The sequence below is a fragment of the Myotis nattereri genome (genome assembly GCF_964212035.1).
Source record: "Myotis nattereri genome assembly, chromosome: 5".
Taxonomy (NCBI): Eukaryota; Metazoa; Chordata; class Mammalia; order Chiroptera; family Vespertilionidae; genus Myotis; species Myotis nattereri.
The window spans coordinates 42,545,544-42,562,847 of record NC_138080.1 but is presented as its reverse complement, the minus strand read 5'-3'; the positions used below and the strand labels follow the sequence as shown (position 1 = coordinate 42,562,847).

Genomic DNA, 17,304 nt, shown 5'->3' with positions numbered 1-17,304 from the left:
ACCAACTCCTTCAAGTTGCCTTGTGTATCCTAATAGTTTCTCCAGTAAATATAAGTTTGTAAAACTTAATATATAGATCATAAACGTCACCTTCCTAAATTATACCGGTGAAATATCTTCAGGACATGGCCAGGTTGTTTCTGTATGTAGCTGTATTGAGCTCCCCCGCAATGGCGATATCCCAGGAGCAAAGAAACAAAGGGGATAGAAGTGACAGAGTCACAGCTACTCTTGGGTGGGACCCGCATTAGAAAGGTCCTCTGTGGCTGAAGAAACCGGAATGCCCAGGGACGTACTAGACAAGTCCTGTACCTCAAGCAGAGGTGCCATAACATAATAGTCATCTGCACTGCTTCCAGCTGGGTAACCTTGAGAAACTTAGTATAACTTTGTGTCTGGGTTTCCTCATCTGTAAAATGAAGATCATAAAAGAGGCCTTATCTCCTGGGGTTTTTATACAGAGTAAATGAGTTAATGTAGACAGGGCACGTTTAAGGGCATCTGGTCCATAGCAAGTGCTCAGTAATAGTCGGCTATTACCATCAGCAGCGGTAGCAGTGATGCTGGTGGTGCCGGCAGTAGTAGTAAGAGTCACGATGGGTTACGTTCTTTGGAGGAGAGCCTCCCTGGTGACTTCAAACACAGGGAGTGGTTGTGCTCAGGCTTCCAGAGTATTAGGTGCTATCTAAGTCAGTAGCACTATATCTTTCTTTATCATGTGACTTTCTTTAAAATATAAGCTTCTAGAATTGCCTTTATTTTAAGAATTATCTATTTATAATTTACACTCGAGACCTGGTGCACGGATTCATGCACTGGTGGGGTCCCTCGGCCTGGCCTGCATCCTCTTGCAATCCAGGACCCTTCAGGGGATGTCAGAGAGCCAGTTTTGTCCCGATCCCCGCAGGCCCCATCCAGACAGGAGGGAGTCCGATCCTGTATGTTGAGCATCTGTCCCCTGGTGGTCAGTGCACATTGTAGCAACTGGTCGTTTGGTCACTTAGGCGCATATATATATATATATATATATATATATATATTAAGATTTTTATATATTTTAACCATTACATTAATTTTTATATGCACAAGGTTAAAAATTTTTCAAACTACAGGTATAGATGACTATAAAATACAAAAATAAGACTTCTGCCCAGCTGGTGTGGCTCAGTGGTTGAGCCAGGAGGTCACAGTTTGATTCCCAGTCGGCATGCCCAGGTTCTGGGCTGGCTGGGGACAGGCAGGAGGCAACCAATCAGCGATTCTCTCTCATCATTGATGTTTCTCTCTCTCCCTCTCCCTTCCTCTCTGAACTCAATTAACAACAACGACAAAAAAGACTTCCTCAACCTCATTCTAGTCTCACTATCCAGAGATCAACACTCTTAACTATTTGTTTTTCAGTCTTTCTGGTGGTTTCTTTCACAACTTTATGAACAGTCTATGTATTCATCCATTCAGTGATTGATCCACTAGAGGTAGTGCTATTAGATTAATTTTTAATATTATTCTTACCAGCAAGATGTTCTTGTCAGGCCTTTGGTACTAACGAGCTGATAATTTTGTGAAGTTACTTAATCTCTCTCTTTCTTTTCCTGTGTCTATAAAATAAGGAAATTGAGTGAGTTGGTTTCCAGGGCCACTTTTTTAGAAGTATTAGAGAGACCTAAACTAACTTAGGAAGGAAAAAGAAAACCTGGGGGGATGGGAGGGAACAACTGTTTTGTACCTGGAATTCAGAGATAAACCTGGTGTGAGGGTTAGACCTGGATCAGATGCCGAGACAGCATCTCAGTTTTAAAAGTCTCTCTCTTCTTGTCTGTTATCTCCCCCATGGCTTCAGTTTGTAGGTATGGGTTTCCTTTTTGTAGGGTCTTCCTCCCGTGGCAGCCAGCAATTCTGGGGGATTTGTCCTAGTAGTTAGCTGTCAAAGGACAGAGGACACACGCCCCTGTTGTCTTCCGTGTGAAAAACCCGGATTGGGCTGGCCTGACCTGGACTGAGTGCCCAAACACAGAGTTCATAGAGCTGTTGTCATAATCACAACCTGCATGTCTTTTCCCACACAAGCAACTGAAAACCTACTTCTGTCCTGCCCTGTGCACATCCTTGCAGGATTTGCTGAAGCCATACGATGATGAGCATCTCACTGTGCTGGGACCAAGGGTTGGGGATTTGCAATTGGCAGACCCACAAGGAATAGGGAAGAAGCCGATCTTATAGAAAGAGGGGAATGTTTCTCCCAGCTGAAGGGAACAATGGTAGATAATAAAAACAGATGTCTCCTCCTCTTGGAGTTTCAGGCAACTGTGGTTTTAAGATGGAACTCCAGTTCTCCTCTGACTCCTGAGTCATTGCTTGCTTTATATGAATGCTCACTGCCATGTCACCAACCAATGCCCTTTCCCATTCTCCTTCCAGCAATAAAGGATGCCCTTCCCTTACACATTCTTTAACTTCCTATCAGCAGTTAAGAACTCCTGGCAGTATTTTCGCAATAATTTGAACAACAAGTCCAGACATCAATGCTTCAGATTCCAGCCCCAGCACCGGAGTTCACTGCTGCCTTGTTAGCAACACTCTGTTGGATCTTTATGACCCGCTACACAATGGACACACCGGGAAACCATTTCCCCTTTCTGTCCAGGGACCCACTTTGTTATCTCAGGATACAGTGTATGCTGTGAAAAAGTGGCTGGAGAGCATTTGCAGTGATGGGGAAAAGGGGCCCCGCGAAGGCAGGGAATTGCCTGGAGATGACTCAAGTTCTCAGCAAGTACTGAAAATATCCCAAGGCACTTTTCCTCAAGGTAAACACCAACTTGGGGCATTTTTGACTGATAACCAAATAAAATGGAAAATGGGCGCTGGGACAGGGTGAGCTGCCTGAGACACGATAGAGTGCCTCCCGGGTGCCAAATTAGGAACTGTGCTCCCAGGTTCACAAACATCTCCTATGGAGGATGGGAGTTTCATGTTTTGGATACTAAAAAGCCAGAAATATAAGTACTCATTATTATAAAAGAGCTCTGATTGTTTCCCCTCCCCCCGTTCCCCATGAAAGGACACCTGGCAATCTCTTTGCAGGTGTTTAGTGACATCCGTGTGCAAAGCACTGTGGGAATCATTAAGAGGACCCTGGCTCTGGAGACGTGGCTGTGGCTGTGATAATGTCACTGCCAAGCCCTGGCAGGCCCAGACCGGCCTCGTGGAGTGGGGCCCTGTGGAGGGAGAAGGAGTTGCTAGATGTTAATAGGAGGGGCTTTGAGAAGAGATAGATATTGAAAGGGGCACAGAAGGATCAACACAACCTCAGTAGATCGAGAGAGATTGTTGGGAACAGAGGGCAGTACATGAAAAAAGGCCAAGAAGAAGGAAACCTCAAGGTGAGTTCAGGAGTCAATGAGACTAATTTGGGAGAATGGAAAAGTGGAGATAGAGTAGTAGTTGGAGGTAAAAAAAATCAATTAAAATATTTTTAAAAAAAGAACGTTAGGGCTGCCTTGGGCCAAATATTGAGAATCTTCAAATATCAGGCATTATTAGGGGGAGAAACCAGATTGGGGTGAGAGGGACTCTACCTTAGACATGCTAAGTTTTGAGGTGGAGTGGCATGTTTAGGCTAGATGGGAATAGGTAGTAAAAAATATATATAATTGATGAAAGAATGGAATTTTGTGGCAATATAAAGGGGGAGTTGATTGAAGATGAGCACAGTTATGTTTCCATTTATGTAGTAGCTGTTAGAACCTGAATCTCTTCATATTTTGTATCATTTTTGGTTTATACGGCATTTTATGTTGTTTTGCCTTATTTATTTATTATTTTTTGGAGACTGTTTATGACCCAACTTGAACAATGCAATGAAATTCTCCTTTAGCTCAAGCTATGATGAAACCAAAAATAGATCTCGGCTGAGATTAGATTTTGTGGCACAAATTGTGGTTTGTAGGTTATGGTTGTTATTGTTCCAACAAATAAGTGTAATTTAAAAATCATTTAGAAGTAAAGCAAATGTTGCTGAAACAAACAAAAAAAAAGAATTGGAATTCAAGGCTGAGGACTGGGTTAGAGACAGAGATTAGGGAATGAGGGTGATGCTGTTGACCCCTTGTACCAAGAGAAGGTAAAGAACATTTACATCTTAATGGGATGTGTACAGAGACTTGGCAAAGGGACCAGTGAGGGAAATGGGGTGCCATGTGCAAGGTAGAAGGACAGGAATGGTTGGTGGTGTCAGTGGTGGCAGGGGAGGAAGGGGTGGGAGCTCACACTGTCAGAAGGTACAAAGGTAGGAATGACAGAGGAAGGTCTGGGTCTGCTGAAGGCGGGTCCCGGGCACGCATAATCCTATCTTCATGTTGAACAGAATACCTTAAAATAATGGTTAGGCCCTGGCTGATGTCGTTTAGTGGTTAGTGTCAGCCTACACACGGAAGGTTCTCGGGCTCAATGCAGATCAAGGGAACATACCTGCGATTCAGGTTCCATCCCTGGCCCTGATCCAGGCACTTGTGGAGGCTACCAATCAATGTGTCTTTCTCACATAGATGTTGATGTCTCTCTCTCTCTACCCCCACCCCCCATTCTCTTCTTCTTCCTCTGCCCTCTCCCTCCCTCCCTTCCACTCTCTCTAAAAATCAGTGGAAAAAATATCCTCAGGTGAGGATTAACATTAACAAAAATAATAATTTTTAGAAGGTTTACAAAATCAGGTCAAAGGACCAAAAAAGTTTTGTGGCCCAAAGAGGGGAAAGGCTTATTAACAGAACAGTGGCGACGGAGCCACTGAAATGGTTCACGTTTCTTTAAGGGAGAACATTATAGCAGAAAGACATCCAACCCAATTCCCACAGGAACTGTTCGAGACACACAAAACCCAAAAGCTGTTCTTCCTAATTTCTGGACCGAATTTGTCTACAAGTATATGTGTCTTAAGAAAAAAAAATGTAACTAATGTTAACCAATTAGGTGATGATTATTCATAGTAGAAGTACCCCCCCTCCCCAAAGGTATCCTTTTATAAGATTTACTATGGAATTATTTTCATTTGCCTCTAATGCCTTCAGAATCTATTATTTTTAACCAAAAAATTAAAAGATATATTCATCTTTCAAAAACAGCTGAAACATGCAAAAACAGCAAACGTATAAAGTTGATCTATGTATTCGGAAATAGAGCGATATACTTGAACTTGGTGAGTTGTTTACCGTTCCTTTAACACTAGTTCCTTCATAATGTTTAAATGTTACTGGGCTAAAGAGTAAGGATCATAAAATCTGAAAGTGTATTAGGACCATACAGATATTACATTATAAATTTTCACTTTAAAGTAGAGAAACTGGGCTCCAGAGAGGATAAGTGAATTATCCAAAGTCATAAATACCTCGTGGCCAAGCGCAGTTGAACTATTTGAACATTTCTCTAGTTTGGTTGAGTCTGTGTTCATACTTGTAAATAACCTGTGTGATCATGGCTTTATCTGTGCAAGATATCTTACTTAGAAAAACACAGCTTGGAGAAACACAGTTTTTCTAAGAATTACCTTAGAAAAACAGCTGTGTGACCCTGAGTGCTGTATAACTTGATGGCACAGCTAGTGTTGTACTTTACAGAAATCTGGGGGATTTTAATAAGATTCAACAGGATTTATTGAGCATCTTACAGGTCAACAGAGAGGGAGATATTGAAGATGAAATGTTTGAAAGGAGTCTAGAGAAGTGAAAATACTATTGTCTTTCAGTAGAATAAAGCCATTTGGTGAAAAAGTATAGAATAAAGCCATTGGGTGAGTAGGTTAATGGTTGTTACTTTTGAAAGATATGACTCTTTGCCCTTCGTAATAATTCATTCTTACAAGTACAAACTACACACCACTGTTTTAGATATTCAACTCAGCAAACATAAACTAATATGGAAATGACACAGGCTGGGACAAGACTACCAATGATAAAAATAGAAATTTGAGTAAACATTAATCAAATGAAACCCTAAAATATACAAATTATTTACTTCATTGTAAGACTGAAAGTTGAGTATTTGTCTATCTTCCCCACCCCTCCCCCTCCAATTCTTTATAATCTCAAAGAAATTTTATACTTAAGTTCCTCAACATCTATCGCTCAGGTGGCTTTTCCTTGGTTGTTCTAGTTAGAAATGAGATCCCTGATTTGCTTCAAGCATTGACAGAAAAGATGGGAGAACAGGTTTTTTCTTTAAGAATGTACTTCGTCTACATTAAGAATTGATATCAAATATTTTCAGTTGGAAATAGTCCATATTAGTTCCTTTTCAGGCCCACTAAATTAGCATAGTTTTTATAAGAATCAGCAGCTAATGCCTTCCTGCTGTTTTCACTGGCCTGTGTGGCAACAGAAATGAAAATTATTTAAGGCATTTCACTGTGATGTGGAGTTGATGCTTTTAGAACCTGACCTCACATTCCTCCCCCAGAAAAGGCTAAGGCTGACATGCCCGAGCGCCACGTCACTGGGCTTCACCAGGCTTATCAAGACCGTAAATACCTCCGGAGCCGGTCCCTTATCACATACGATTTATATTGGGATACACATCCTCTCCTCTCCGTGGGGCTGTCAGTGCCTGGACCACGTCCTGTCTCGGCCCCTGCGGCCTTCACAGGGCCAGGTGACCGCCTACCCCACGGAGCACTGGATCTCCCCGCACCTCCGAAAGGAGACTTCTTCGCAATGGCCAGTGGGCTGCAGGGTTCGAGTCTGACGAACCTTCGTCAGAACACCATCTCCCAACCTCTCCATCCTTATTCCTTGTGCCCCATGAGAGACACGGCCAGCCTGTGGTACTCCGGAGACTTTCCCAGGAGGATTATGACTTTCCCAGCTGCTCCCTCTCTTTCTCATGGTACCTAGAGTGACTGCACATAGAGATCAGTGTTATGTATGAAGACAGAAAGAGCTACTGTTCTTCTGTAGCACGGCCCAATGCAGGTCTCATTCTAGGTGGGAGAGACGAGCCTCTCTAAAGAGACTCAGGTCCTGTGCTCACTTCACTTCTTCCTTGAACCCTCCTAGGTAGTTCACTGCACTCGGTCCTGGCTCTGTCTAGAGCAGCGATTTTCAACCTGTGGGTCGCAACCCCTTTGGCGGTCGAACAACCTTTTCACAGCAGTCGCCTAAGACCATCCTGCATATCAGATATTTATATTACGGTTCATAACAGTAGCAGCATTACAGTTATGAAGTAGCAACGAAAATAATTTTATGGTTGGGTCACAACATGAGGAACTGTATTAAAGGGTCACGGCATTAGGAAGATTGAGAACCACTAGTCTAGAGTCAGCGTGATTTACAGAGGGCTCAGAATGAATTAAAGATCAAAGAAATGGTCTTTTAAAAAGAAACCGGTGTCATTTTGCAATATCTGTTAAACACACATTCCCAGAGTGGTCAGTTTTGATTGTAACATTCTTGGATTTGTGGTACTTTGTAGACAACCCATGTCTACCACTGCCCTCTCCCCCAACTTTATGGGGAATGTATGTAAATTCAGTTATTTTTCTACTTACACCCTCCCCTAAACCCAGTGCAGTGCATTCTCATTTGGCTTATGTTAGCCTAATTGTATTGTGTAACTGTTCTCAAGACTGTGATTTCCATAAGAGGGGCAACAAGAACTTAGTGCTAAACCAAGTAGGTTGCTAGATGCTGAGCCTCACCAAGTGGACCTAGCTTCTGTGACGTGAAGGCCTACATGGAAGCATGAGTAACAGAACAAGAACAACAACACTGAAGCACAAATCTAATCAAGTTGTAGATGGAACTTTAATGAGTACACCCTGACCTGCAGCCCTTGTAGGAGTTGCATATTCTATTGATTTTATAAGTCCTCAGAATTAATATATTGAACTGCCTCATACATAAGATCCTGAGCTAATCCCAGTCAGAGAGGAGTACCCCCTAATGATCTTCATTTGAACATTTTAAAATTCCCCAGCCCATATGGGGCGCTGTTATCCGACTGCCCCTTGGGCTGTGCCTGACAGCACAGTGAGGTATAGAAACTGCAGCCAGAAACGAGCATCGGTGTTGTCACTGATGCACCTGCGTGCTTCGTGCTGGGCGGGGGTTGTGAGGGAGCTGGCTTAGGGTTGTGAGGATGCTGCAGTGTCATGGTCCCTGTGCTTATAAACAGCAGGACCAGAGCAGCTCACCGTTCAGAGGGAGCAGTATTGCAGCTCTGTGTCCTGCAGTGGCCTCTGTATCACACAGTAAAAAATGAGAGGGAATATATATAAACCAGCAGCATATTTATTCTGAGAGCACTGATGATCCCAAGAGCTTCCCCAGACAGTGATGAATGCTGCGTCGTTATTGGTGTGAGCAGGGGATGAACTGCTGCTCGCAGGCCAGACAATGCTCCAGAGGCCGGCTGGGAATTTCCAATTTACATAGAAGTTGTTTTCCAGAAGTTCACTTTCACATCCTTTATTTGGAGCTTGGGCGGCAGCCCCCCGGAGAAAGGGTGATATGCAGTAACAATGACTGACTTGTATTCAGTCTTTCCTTCTTTACTGAGCACTTTAGAGAGAATGATATAGCTCGGCTATGGAGCCAACCAGGTGACTTGACCTCACTAATCTGTGGGGAATTTAAAACATGGGGACAATCGCTGCAGCCCTCCCCGGGCTGTAAATGAGTCAGCCCAGTGCCAGGAGCATGACAAGTGCTGTCCCTCTTCCCCACCCCCACTGTGGCCATGTGAGCAGAAGGTTGAGGAGGAGCCTCCGCAAGGCCAGCCATCTCGCCCCCCACCCCTAGTTCCCTGCGTCCCCATGTGCCATTGTTGTCAGTGCCAGCTCCTTGCAGGGAGCACAGATGAGGAGAGTTCCCTACAGTAAGGAAAACATCTCCATTTTTAAATCTGCGCTTTGTAAGGTAACCAGGATGGATGGGTTGTCTCTCCTGCTGCGGGACATTTATTGAGCTTCTACGAAAGCCAGGCACTGTGCTCACGGAATCCTCACAGTCACCCCACAGTGAGGAGCTGGCGGAGTTGTGCTCCAGGCCAGTACCACCCAACTGCCAGTCGCCTTTTTCTCCCGTTACCCGGCTGCTGCTGGCTGCCACTGCCTCCAGGCGGGTGGCAGAGGTTACTGAATTGGAAAGTAAACTACATTCTACATCTGTCTGTCAATCCTGAAACTTCGCCTCATTCGACAATCTGTAAAACTTGTTAAAACTTGTGCCCAAACCATTGCGGGGGTGAGTGGGGGGGAGGCCCCTCTGGGGAGCAGGGATCTTGAGTGTCTGTAATGTAGGAGAATCCACTGAGCTAGTATTTACGTATTCCCTTCCTGAGCTGCCAAGATCCTCTCTCATAGTGGTCCCATTTCACCCTAAAAAAAAAAAAATCAAATTTGAAGTCAGATATTCTTAAATATGTAAATATTTAAAATCTTGACTAATGATCCAGACCCTAAAGGCCCTATGGCTGCATAAGAGTTAAATCCTTAGGAGGCAAAGATGACCACAGACTTCTAAAAAAATGTTGAAGGTCAGGGTTCTTTTTTACTTCCTTTAAAAAAAAAACCTTTCCAATTACAGCTGACATTCAGTACTATATAATTTCAGATGTACAGCGTTAGACATTTATATAACTTATGAAGCGATCCCCCTAAAAGTCTAGTACTAGGTCAGGGTTCTGTTAGGTGGACATGTCTGGTGTGGGAAAAGGGGCCAGGGACAGACGGGTCTAACTAACCTGGCTCAGGCAGGTAATGCTCCGTGACCTTAAGCAAGTTATTTACTAGTAAAATTCCTTTCCCATTTGTAAAGGGACTATGACAGGTACATGACAAAAAAAAAAAAAATCCAGACATCTCATTTCCTTAAGTATTTAAAACTTTACAATTGAAGGAGGGGTTGGAGTAGGGCCTTTCTTAGGCCTTTTGAATCGAGGGTGTGGTGGGGAGAGGGGAAAAAAAGCTGGGTGGGGTTTGATGGAGTAGGTGTGCAAAAATGGAAGACATGAACTTTGACATTCAAAGTGTAGCTGCAACCAGGGCTGTCTAGAACTTTTAATCTAAATGTTCAGCCTTTACCCAGTATTTCAAGAGGTTCTATTCAGTGTCATTTTATTTCATTTTCAAAGGGCCGCTGAAAAAATGGGGAAACCAGAAAAGTGATGAATTTTTATAATAAATAACTTTTAAGTAATTTCCAAAGGCCACAGGTAATCTTCCCTTTCTGGTACCTTTCATTTCTTTTGCCTTTTTATCTTGGTAAAATCAATTTTTATTTTAAAAAACAAAACAAAACAAAACTTGCCCGGCTGGTGTGGCTCAGTGATTGAACATCAACCTATGAACCAGGAGGTCATAGTTTGACTCCCAGTCAGGACACATGCCCAGGTTGCGGGCTCGATCCCCAGTGTGGGGCGTGCAGGAGGCAGCCAACTCAGAATCCAGGTGTCAAACCCATTTAATTCAGGTATTCTTTTAAACGATGATTTGCACAGAAAGCAAGTCAGACCCTTGAAGATTCAAAATAACTGTTTTGCTCTCCCTTCCCCCACCCCTCAAATTCCCTGAATATTGTCTTCCTCACCCAGTGCAGAACTGGGGAGAGTGGAACCCTAGCAAAGCTCCTCATTGCAGTGTACACTAGTAGCCAGAACATGAGGATGCCTCTTCGTTTCTTGTGAAATGCTACATTAACACTCTCTGGAACTGTCACTTATGACTAAAAGCAGCATCTCAGCAGCTTTGAGCCCACTTGGCTTGGCAAACTGGGTGGTTCTTTTTAATGCCCCAATGAGTAGGCTGGAGCCCACACAGAAAGTTAGAGCCGGTATGGTGGTGGTCTGGGCTTTGCTGCTCTGGCCTCTTTGAAGACTGGCTTCTCCGGAGCCACTCCCTAACCCTGGGTAGAGGACCCATCACGCCACACACAAGGTATGACCTGATGTTTGCAGCAGCCGCGCCAGAGCCGCTACACAGCGATTTGCTGATGTCAGGCCAAGCTTAAAGTCCCTCAAAACGCAGGCTGGCCCAGGGTAGGGGCGCTGTGGCTTTGAGGAGGTCCCCACAGACCACTCCCAGCCCAGGTGCCCAGGAATGGGATGCATTCCAGGAATGGGATGCATTTTGCCACAGCTAGGAAATGAGATGGTAAAGGCAGGGCCGTCAGAAAGGAGTGTTTGGGGATTCAGAATGAGAGCACTGCATGATGGGTCTTAGAGCTGGTGGGTGGTTTTTATGAGTTCTATTCCTGGGCCAGTTCTAAACACATGAGCACAGGAGCACATGTGCTAGACAACCGCACAGACATCCGGACTTTGGTGTCCTGGTGACTTCCAGCAGTGGCAGGGGTGCTTGTAAAATGCTGAGAGTACGTTCCATGGGACCCACAGAGTTCTTTGGTGTTGGAACCTGGAAGCTCTGCGCATTATTAAGCATGTGGGATCATCTTCTCTTTATAACTTTTTGTTCCCCAAAATGTGTAATCACCCAGTAATCACTTTACTGGGTGATTACAGAAGTGAAGAGCAAATAGGAATTTTTTGCTGATTTCCCACAGCTAATGATGCTTAATAACAGATCTAAATCTTGTTTTATACCTTTACCAGCAGCTTCAATTCCTGATACTGCTTTGGATGTATAAAAGCTTGATTTTTAAAGATGAAATACCTATGGATAAGGAAGATTTTGAGTTGTGGGGTTTCATTTAGTTTTAAAAGGTGTAAAGTTGGGCCCTGGCTGGTGTGGCTCAATTGGTCCAGTGTACCGAAAGGTTGCAGATTTGATTTCTGGTCAGGGCACATTTCCGGGTTGAGGGCTCAATCCCCTGTAAGGGGCATGCAGGAGTCAGCTGATAGATGTTTCACTCTCACATCGATGTTTCTCTCTCTCCCTTCCTTTCTCTCTAAAGAAAAGGTTTAAAGTTGGGAACATAGCTTTCCCCCTATTGGTGGAATGAATACGTGGCCTGTCTTATCTGCTTGTTATAGTGCCACCTTCTGTTGAAGTTCGTTTTGATAGCCATTAGTCACTATGCAGTGAATAAGGGAAAACAATCTATATATAAAATTCAGTTAAAAAGGAAAGCTTCTGAGTAAAATATAGTTAATTGCTAACTTTAACAATTCAAAAATTAAAATTTTAATTCAAAAATAAAAATTCAATCTCTTCTTGGTGGTAGAAAGTACTTGGGGAATTAAAACTGCATTATTATAAAATTAATAATTTGTTATTCCTTATTAAACACCTACATTTTAAAAATAGATATTATTCCATATGATTTAGACATGGCACAAAATAGCTAATACTTTTATCAATATTTATTAAGGTTTGTATAAAAAATTGGCATTTCAGATTACTAAAATTTCAAGCATGGTAAATTTTGCATATTTTTGGGGAACAAATGCAGAAATTGCAGTGGATCTAACCTCCAAAATCAGCCTGTGGTATTTCTCAAAGACAGAGTTGACAGCATGAAGTAGGCAAAATGGACTAACCTAAGTCTGCCAAAAATAACTCATATCAAGTGGGTTTTTTCCTTTTAATTTTCTCATTCTGATAAAATTCTTGCTCTAAAAATTGGCTACAAATGAGGGGACTGAGACTCAGGTCAGACGTTTTTCTTTAAATACTTCTGTTCCATGAAAATGAAATAGGGCTTTTGGAAGTCGGACCGAATTTCCATCACGATTTGTAAACTGATTTGAGTCATTAGGTAAAACTTAAATCAGACACTGAGCTCGCAGATCGCACTGAATTGACTCCAGGCGGATAACCTGTGCCTCATTGTCCAGGTACAGCGTGGAGCTGGCAGGCATGGGAGTGAGTTATATGTTCACAGCTTAACCTCCCTGCACCAAAGGAACGTTCCTTCCGGCTCCCTCTCTGAAGGTGTCGCTTTTGTCTCTCTTCCCAGGGACCCTCTGAAAATCCAGCAACTGCAGAACCAGATCCGCCTGGAGCAGGAGGCCAGTGCGCGGCACCCGGTGACCGGCACCCCGTGCAGCGCGCCCCCATCGCCGCCCTTCCCGCCACCGCCCGCCTTCCCCGAGCTCGCGGCCTGCGCGTCGCCCTTGGCCCTGGAGCCCATGAGCGCACTCGCCTCGCGCGCCGCCCCCACCATGCAGTCCTCCGGCTCCTTCAACTACGCGCGCCCCAAGCAGTTCATCGCGGCTCAGAACCTCGGTCCCGCGTCCAGCCAAGGCACCCCGGCCTCCAGCCCCAGCTCCTCCAGCCTCCCGTCGCCCATGTCCCCGACACCGAAGCATTTTGGCCGCGCGCCCGCGCCACCCTTCGCGCAGCCCTTCGGCACCGAGGCCGAGGCGCCGTGGAGTCCCTCCTCGCCATCGCCCCCGCCGCCGCCGCCCCCGGTCTTCAGCCCCACCACGGCCTTCCCGGTGCCCGACGTGTTCCCGCTGCCGCCGCCGCCACCGCCGCTCCCCAGCTCGGCCCCGGCCTCCCACTGCGCCTCCCCCGCTGCCCGCTTTGGCCACAGCCATTCGCCCGCGGCCTTCCTCAGCTCCATGCTGCCCTCGCAGCCGCCGCCTGTCGCAGTCAACGCCCTGGGCCTGCCCAAGGGCGTCACCCCCGCGTGAGTGACAGCACCCCCCTCCCCTCCCACCTGAGGTTGCCTGGCCCCTTCCCCATGCACCCCATGACCTGCAGCCCAAAGGGGTACCCCTGTCACCTTTTTACATACCTACCCTCTTCCAGTTTTTAAATTCTCATCACCTGACCAAGCTGTTCTTGCAGAGCCACCTTACCGTTGCTGAGAGCAGCACTTTCTTCTGCGTTACCAGGAGACGATCTCAGGAGCTCCCCAAATCTAAGCAGTGCTTTTACATTCGAAGACAGTGGCGTCAGCTACCACTTCCTGAGCATAGTGCAGTTGACTTGTGTTCCCTCATTTGGTACACTTCCAAGATATATGAGGAGTTCCAGTAGTCAAACAGTTTGCCGGGGTCACACAGCCATCACATGGCGATTTGAATCCGTGCCTGTCTGACTCCAAATCCATGCGCATACCACCAAATTATGTACAGTCAAAATCGGTTCTCCGATGTCAGTTCTTGACCAAGTTGTTCACAGGAAAAAAAATGTCTCGGTTATTGACCAAAACTTCAGTTTTCGACCTGACAGCCCTTTCATGTTGATACCTCAGCATGACAAAAAGCATCTCTCGGGCAACAAATAAAGGAGCGAATGCTTTTGTTGCTGGCAAAATCCACAGTTCGCACAATTTTAAAACATAAAGAGGCCATCAAGAGAGCTAATGTTGCTAAGGATGTGAAAGTGCTCACTACACAACAATCCCAGACAGTTGTATGGGTAGAAAAACTGTTGCTGATCGGGTAAAGGAAAGCAGTTAGGCAGTGACAGCATTTCGAAGGCAGTGATATATGAAAAATCCCTTTTTTTTTTCTTTTTTTTTTTTATAAATATTTTATTGATTTTTTCACAGAGAGAAAGGGAGAGAGATAGAGAGTTAGAAACATCGATGAGAGAGAAACATCGATCAGCTGCCTCCTGCACATCCCCCACCGGGGACATGCCCGCAACCCAGGCACATGCCCCTGACTGGAATCGAACCGGAGACCTTTCAGTCCGCAGGCCGACGCTCTATCCACTGAGCCAAACCGGTTTCGGCATGAAAAATCCCTTTAATGCTAGTAGGGGGTGGTTCCATAAATTTAAGAAGTTTTTATTTAACGGTTAAACAGTACATGAGACATATACTGCATATAAGAAAGGTTAAAATGGAATCATTTGGGAGTCTGGGACAGATTAATTCCATTTACATTATTTCTAATGGGGGAAAGGGATTCAGTTTTCAAACAATCGCTTCTCAAACAGCCTTTCAGAGTAAACTGAGTTTGAGAAACGAGGTTCCTCTGTATCTTAATATTTCAGATCAATATTACAATAGAGGTGGAGGGGCTTGGTTATTAAGTATATACAATGTTTTTGAACTATCTAAATTAACAGAATTAACTTACATTTAGGTAGTGATTGATTGGAAGGGGGTGCGTGTAAATGTCTTTATGTTGGTGATGCAAATAAGTGAGGCCGCGTGCAATCTAGTGAAGAAATGATGGTGCCGGTCTGACCCCAGCCAGCAGTGATCTCAGGGGAGGTGACGGGGATCCTGTTTCTCTCTTTGCATTTTATCTCATACCTGTCTTTCCTGCTGTCACAATGATGGCATGCAGCCCTCTGACATTTTTAAATAGAAAATTTATGAAGATAAATACGATGACAGCTACAAAAGTACAGTAAAGCCTTCAAAGGAACATCGTACGGGTGTTTGGCATGTCTTGGTGAAGAGGGAGTGTGTGAAAGCTAGCACCCGCTCGTTTTACTGAAGAGTTCAGAAATAAGTGCTAGCAGAGGTCAAGCCAGTTCCCATGTCTCAACTCCTCCTGTTGAATCCCTACTCCAGAGTCTGCCAGAATCCCAATATTGCTCAGAGAGAAAAGAAGGAAACTCTACTACAGAATATAAATGAGAAGACCTTAGGATGCTGGCTATTTCCATCTGTGTGGAAACATTTTCCTTTCTGGGCTGCACTAACGCCGCCTTAGAAAGCATTGCTGTGTTTGACTTTGACAGGGCTTGTCAAGGCGCTTTGGTTAGCAGTGTCTTGTTTTGTCAGGCATCTTCTAAATGTTGATTACGTGAACTCAAAATCTGGCTTCTTCTCAAATCTTTATTGGAAAAAGTTCAGTCAAATGAATACATAAATAAGTGAAATAAAGGAGAGGTCTGTGTGGTAATGATGTGATAATGGGCTTCTACTGAAAGCTGAGTCAGAGGGATTGCCTGAGAAAACCTTTCTCTTTCTCCCCTGCTTCTCTGAGCTAGGAAATGAAGCATTATCTTGATACAAAGACACTAACTGCCCGCTTCAAGAAGTGGGTATTGGCTGCATGACACTTTATCCTCTCTTGTAAGACGAAATGGTACCAAATCTTGCTTCCTAGGAAGATAAGTACTATATAAATAATTAACTACTCCTCATGTAGGACTTTGATCAAAGAGTAGTCTATCAAAGGCACTGGGTGGTCATGCCTTTTCCTAAATAGAAACAGTGGTTTTATTCTGATCTTGGACTTTGAAATTATCTGAAGAAGATAAAAACCTTAAGAGGTTTTAAGATCTTAACCTCAAGTAACAGAAGCACTTGCTTCTTATCAGCCTGTATCGCAGTGACTCATTTTATAGAGTCAACGTATTTTATACTTGCCTCCACTAGATAGAGTCCAGTAGCTCCTGCCTTTTCTTTTAAGTTAATGGAGAAGTCATGCTGGTTTTGTGGCAGTACAAAACTGTCCCCAGAGATAGGTGCTGGGACACCGAAGATAAGTGGCAATGCCGGGCAGCAGATGTTTAGCTCTGTCCCAGCCCAGCAAGCCATCGTTATATGGCTGTCCTCTCTCTTCTAGAGACGTTCCTGTTGCTAAGTCACACGCTTGGATTCTTTCTTTGGGTTTGAGACATGTAGCTTGTAGAATGTATTTTCCTCTGGCATAAAGTGAGGAACATTTTTTTCCTCGCTTGCATTCTGAATGAAAAACAAAAAGGTAGCTCTTTATTCATGATAATAAGCCACATCATTTGCCAAAGACCGTGTTCCTTTTGAGGCTGTCACAACTAACTGGCATCCGTGAACTTGGAGGAACTGCCAGACTCTTGTGAGATGAACCTTTTCAATTACTTTCATTCATATGTCATTGATTACTCGTGGCCATTGTGACAGCAAATTCAGTGTCACTTGTGTTATTTCTCTAACTCAGGGGTAGGGAACCTTTTTCCTGCCAAGGGCCATTTGGATACGTATAACATCATTTGTGGGCCGTACAAAATTATCAACTTAAAAATTACTCTGCTATATTTGGTCAAACATTTAATTAACTCACCTCTAATGCCTTGGCAGGGCCAGACCGAATGATTTCTCAGGCCTTATGTGGCCCTCGGGCCAGACATTGCCCACCCTTGCATCTAGTTGGATGATTCTGGCGTATGTGTCAAGTTGTAGTAAATAGATTGATGACACATCTCAGTGAAGTAGAAATACATTAGTTTGTGTGTGTGTGTGTGTGTTTTGGCCTGCCTTGTTTTACCAAAATTTTTATAAATTTCAGATACCTGTTTTCTGACTCAATTGCATACCAGCTGTTTTAGTCTGTCTGCATGTTTACCATTGTCCTTGTTAAAGAATAGGTTGGTTATTTACTAACTTTCTAAATGGTCTGTGGAGATGAGGTTCTGTTTCTCAAAAGTCTGGGTAGCAGAGGTCGAGGCGGGGGACACAG

The 17,304-nt window shown here is 44.3% G+C and overlaps 1 protein-coding gene across 2 annotated transcripts in view; it reads left to right on the top strand.

The window, feature by feature from the left end:
• Positions 1–17,304, top strand: part of PALLD (palladin, cytoskeletal associated protein) — a gene marked incomplete at its 5' end in the record, with an annotated part of 386,255 nt that overhangs the window by 329,290 nt on the left and 39,661 nt on the right. Inside the window, one exon of one of the 2 annotated variants that reach the window (XM_081091743.1) lies at positions 12,909–13,583. The exons of the other annotated variant lie outside the window; for it this stretch is intronic. Within the exon in view, the coding sequence (XP_080947869.1) occupies positions 12,909–13,583 (675 nt within the window). The remainder of the gene's footprint in view (positions 1–12,908; positions 13,584–17,304) is intronic. 2 annotated transcript variants of the gene reach the window in all.